This window comes from Amphimedon queenslandica, unplaced genomic scaffold, assembly GCF_000090795.2.
Source record: "Amphimedon queenslandica unplaced genomic scaffold, v1.1 AMPQUscaffold_13429, whole genome shotgun sequence".
In the NCBI taxonomy this organism is placed as follows: domain Eukaryota; kingdom Metazoa; phylum Porifera; class Demospongiae; order Haplosclerida; family Niphatidae; genus Amphimedon; species Amphimedon queenslandica.
In genome coordinates this window covers 263,542-267,874 of record NW_003546335.1, presented here as the reverse complement: position 1 = coordinate 267,874, position 4,333 = coordinate 263,542, and the positions used below count along the sequence as shown (strand labels likewise).

The following is a 4,333-nucleotide window of genomic DNA, read 5'->3' as shown; positions in this document are numbered from 1 at the left end:
AAATTAAAATTTAAAAATTTAAAAAATAAACTAAAAGCTGGATTGATTTATTTATTTTAATCTTAGTCAAAAAATGTCAATCGATGGCTCATGCTCACCCCTCAATGTTTACATTCACATTATGCATAATTTATTATGATAATATGCATTTTACTATAAATGGCACTACTTAAAGCTTCAGTAGTTTAATTACAGTTAGAAGTGCTGTACCTCCTGTTATCAGGATACACTGTAGCAAAGGAGAAAAGTGTTCCCTTTTGTCTGGTATCAGGATTAACTTCCTTTACAAGAGACATCAGTTCTCTCAATGTACAATCCATCCTATGCAACACACAGCAAAGAAAAGGGAAAAAATGAGAAAAATCAATAAAGAGTAGATGATTTTTGGAGTAACTTTAATAATCCATTAAAAATTATATAATATAAGAACATGTATAAGTATCAAAAATAAATATTAAAATGGAGGGTTCTCTCCCAGTCATTTTTGGCAAAATTTGGCCAAAGTCCCTGTACTTTGGCCCAGTTTTTGAGCAACTTTAAAAATTCACAAAAAATTTAATATTGATCGGAATTAGCTCAAACTTGCTACACAACATAGGAACATGTATATGCATCAGAAAAAATTATTAAAATAGAGAATTCTCTCCTAGTCATTTTTGGCAAAATTTGGCCAAAAACCCTGTACTATAGTACAGGGACTTTGGCCCAATTTTTGAGCAACTTTAAAAATTCACAAAAAATTTAATATTGATCGGAATTAGCTCAAACTTGCTACACAACATAGGAACATGTATATGCATCAGAAAAAATTATTAAAATAGAGAATTCTCTCCTAGTCATTTTTGGCAAAATTTGGCCAAAAACCCTGTACTATAGTACAGGAACTTTGACCCAATTTTTGAGCAACTTAAAAAATTCGTAAAAAATTCAATTTTTATCGGAATTAGCTCAAAATTGCTACACAATATAAGAACATGTATATGCATCAAAAAAAATTATAAAAATAGAGAATTCTCTCCTAGTCATTTTTGGCAAAATTCCCTGTACTACTATAGTACAGGGACTTTGGCCCAATTTTTGAGCAATTTAAAAAATTCATAAAAAACCAATTCTTATCAGAATCAACTCAAAATTTCTAAAAAGCTCAAGAACATGTATACGTACTAGAAAAAGTATAAAAAGAAAAAATTCTATCCTAGCAAATTTTGAAAAAAATACCCCATACAGTATTATTGTCAAAGTTTTGAGCAATTTTAAAATCCACTATGCTTTAACACAACTTAGTGCCTTCCCGGCAGAGATTTATAATTACCAAGTGTAGATCTGTAGTTCATTTGAAGGTACATTTCCTCTCATGAAACTATCCAGTCTATGAAATGAAATGAATTTAGACTAGTAGCAGTCTTCCATCACTCACCTGTGATGTCTTCCTTCATTACAAAAGACTCTTAGTAAAAAAGGGCAAGTCTGAGAGAAAGAAAAAGAGATCAAGAGACATCCAACACTCAGAGCAAACCTTTTCCCTATCAACAGTGTAAGGCTCTACTTCCTGTTTCTTTTCTTCTTCTCCTTCTAGAGGAGCGTCTTTCTTGACTTCATGAACTTCTGAGGCCGCCATGTGTATCTAAGCCCAGCCCATTAGATACATTAACGTTTTAATTTTAAATTTTAAATAACTGAGCTACATTAAGCATGTTAAGTGTATGCATTGCTAGAGCTACATTAATCTACAATTCTACATTAATAATTAATTGTGTAATTGTTTCAGCAACCAATGGCCACTGAGTGTTCAACATGATTGAGTGTGTTCCCATTCATAAGACGACAAACTACTAGCATCAGGCCGTATCACAACAGGAGCGGATTCAGACCTTGTCAATCTTCCGTGATCATCAAGCGAATATTCAGATGATGATGTACTCCAGGTGTCTTCCATTTCTGAAGGTGAATAGTCAGATTCTGTCTCCTTGATAGAAATAATTAAATAAAATTAAAATACTGTATAATGAAACACACAGCTTTACCTCATAGTCATTTTCATCTTCGACACTGTCACTAATCTCACTATCCTCATCTTCATATGAGGAATACAAGAGATCAGCACCAAATAGATGCCAAATTGATGCAAGAGAGTCATCACTGGAACTAAGAGCATAATAGACATCACTGGAGCTACAGCTGAGGACATCATCTTCATCAGCAAACTCGACATGTTTCACTGGAGGCACTGGAGTCCTCAAATTGGGGATGCTGATGAGATTGTTAGCCCAATCTTCCAATTCCTCTTGAATTTCACCAAAGAAATCATCATCAGCTATATTTTTAGGATCATCGAGAGCAGAGCTCTCATTTGCAAGAGGAGCTGTAGTGTTCTGGATATCGGCAGCTATAGTGTCATCACCAATGGCACTGATGATTCCTTCAATATCAGACGTGAATGAAGTGTCAACAGGAATGACATCATTGCTGCCTGGTACAGTTATTAAGCCACTCAGACCCTTGACTTTAGCCATACTATCATCACCATCAGCAGCATCCATCACTGTAGCATCAACATTGACATCAGTAGAAGTAGAAGAGTGGTCATCGAAATTGATGTCAATAGATTGATATGAATAATCATTATCTATAGGCTTGCTAATGGGGGCAGTATCAGAGGATTTAGTACATTCCATAGCAGGCTCAACATCATCAGGAAGCATTTCGTTATCATTATTGTTGGTGTTACAAATTTCAGAAAAGACACCACTTTGGTGAGTCTTGAAGAAATCACATATTTCGTTCATCTGTAAGTAAAAGTGTGATAATTATAATTGCAAGTTTTGGTCAAATTTTACCTTAGCCTTTTCAGCAGAACTGTAGATTTCCACATGGAAAGTACCATCTTTATTTTTTATGATAACAAGAAATGCTTTATCACTAATGATGCTTTTAATGATTGTGACAGAACTAAGAGCTAATTTCCTGGTTCCTCTCTAAAATGAAAAGAGAATACGAGTGAATAGATTATGTGTCCTGCACGTGCACATACTTTTCCTTCAATGACAAAGTGATCATCTTGTATCTCAAATAGAAACTTTTCCTTGTTTCTGAGTTTCTTTTTTGATATGGCAGAAGCTTCAATGCAAAGCCTACAGACATCTCCAAGTCCAGAATGTGAGCGCGTTCTTCCCATAAACTGTTTGGTAAAATCATCATGACACGATAGCTAAAAAATGCATTACATATCATACCTTTACATTGCATTTCAATTGATTGCAATCTGCAATAGCTTCTCCTTTAGAATAAAAGCAGTTAAGAGACTGTAATAATCCCATAATATCAGCTTCACGAGCAGCACTAACTGTTGAGCAAGAGTAGCTTGATGAAGATGACAGTTTATTTACCTAGTTCGCGAAAATTATTTTGTTTTCCCGCTCGCCGTTGTGGCAACATGCGCACAATGGTTATTAAAATCCGCTGCGCATGTTGCTATGGCGGCGGCAATAAACAGTACTTAAAAATTAAAATAAAATTTCTGATTTTCTGTGCAATGTGCACAAAGCCACAAACTCCAGTTGTTCACAATAGTGTGTAGAGTAGCAACAAAACACAAGACTATTATACAAAATAGCTTATAAAAAATGTTAAACAACAGCTGAGAACTGATTTCACACTAAAAATAAGTTTACTATAGCAGCAGCATAATGAGAAAAGGCTTGATAGGCTTGATTAATTTAATGTCAGCTGTGCTTCGAGTATTGCTCTGAGAGTTGAATTAAGCTTCAGATCAGTCACCTAATAAAATAATGAAATACTAATAGCAATAGTATTTAAGTTCTCCTTACAGAATTATATGTATCCTCCATGTTATCCCTGAATCCATTGATCAGTGATCCAATATCAGTTGGTGAGTATGTTATTCTAATACCAGCTTCAGAAGCATCGATCAAACTTCTGTAATCTTCTTGATAAACTTGAGTTGCAAGTCCCCACTATGTTAAAAATTTATATGACACAGTTGTTAATTTAATAATAATACAATAAAGAATGATGACATTACCTGGTTATCAAGTAATTCTTTAAGGCTTCTAAGACGTCTCACCATACCAGTGAATCCAACACTCTTGGACTCTCCATTGATATTGATATTGATATTGTATGGATCAAACACATTGAACTGTGTATATGCTACTTGGACATTCACTGCATCGCTGGTAGCTTGTGGTGTCACAATAATAACAATGAGGGATAGAGTACTATAAATAATTAAAACTAAAAACAAATAATTCATTATAAATATAGTACCTCCCATCATAAGTCCAGCAGTCACTGGTAATTCATCAAATGAACC

At 34.2% G+C, this 4,333-nt stretch overlaps 3 protein-coding genes across 3 annotated transcripts; all 3 read right to left on the bottom strand.

Annotated features, from left to right (window-relative positions):
• Positions 1 to 210: 210 nt before the first annotated feature.
• LOC100639189 (histone deacetylase complex subunit SAP18-like) lies at positions 211 to 1,676 on the bottom strand (the record flags this gene model as incomplete). Its single annotated transcript, XM_003386229.2, has 4 exons — positions 1,517 to 1,676; positions 1,418 to 1,467; positions 1,313 to 1,369; positions 211 to 321 (listed from the first exon to the last, which is right to left on the bottom strand). Coding segments are annotated over exons 1-4 (320 nt in total), but the record flags the coding sequence as incomplete, so codon positions are not given.
• LOC109581603 (uncharacterized) lies at positions 1,648 to 2,563 on the bottom strand. Its single transcript, XM_019995865.1, has 2 exons — positions 2,025 to 2,563; positions 1,648 to 1,966 (listed from the first exon to the last, which is right to left on the bottom strand). The coding sequence occupies exons 1-2, from the start codon at positions 2,538 to 2,540 to the stop codon at positions 1,790 to 1,792; spliced, it is 693 nt and encodes a 230-aa protein (XP_019851424.1). The 5' UTR covers positions 2,541 to 2,563; the 3' UTR covers positions 1,648 to 1,789.
• Positions 2,564 to 2,622: 59 nt separating this feature from the next.
• Positions 2,623 to 3,504, bottom strand: LOC109581602 (uncharacterized). The gene is made up of 5 exons (XM_019995864.1): positions 3,234 to 3,504; positions 3,032 to 3,178; positions 2,838 to 2,975; positions 2,688 to 2,786; positions 2,623 to 2,637 (listed from the first exon to the last, which is right to left on the bottom strand). The coding sequence occupies exons 1-5, from the start codon at positions 3,315 to 3,317 to the stop codon at positions 2,623 to 2,625; spliced, it is 483 nt and encodes a 160-aa protein (XP_019851423.1). The 5' UTR covers positions 3,318 to 3,504.
• Between the last annotated feature and the right edge of the window lie 829 nt (positions 3,505 to 4,333).

Coding starts and splice junctions, on each gene's coding strand:
- LOC109581602 (XM_019995864.1), bottom strand. CDS start 3,317: ATGGGATTATTACAGTCTCTTAACTGCTTTTATTCTAAAGGAGAAGCT. Junction 3,179..3,233: donor AATTGAAATGCAATGTAAAG/GTATGATATGTA, acceptor TTTACCAAACAG/TTTATGGGAAGAACGCGCTC. Junction 2,976..3,031: donor ACTTTGTCATTGAAGGAAAA/GTATGTGCACGT, acceptor TTTTCATTTTAG/AGAGGAACCAGGAAATTAGC.
- LOC109581603 (XM_019995865.1), bottom strand. CDS start 2,540: ATGGATGCTGCTGATGGTGATGATAGTATGGCTAAAGTCAAGGGTCTG. Junction 1,967..2,024: donor AAGATGAAAATGACTATGAG/GTAAAGCTGTGT, acceptor ATTTCTATCAAG/GAGACAGAATCTGACTATTC.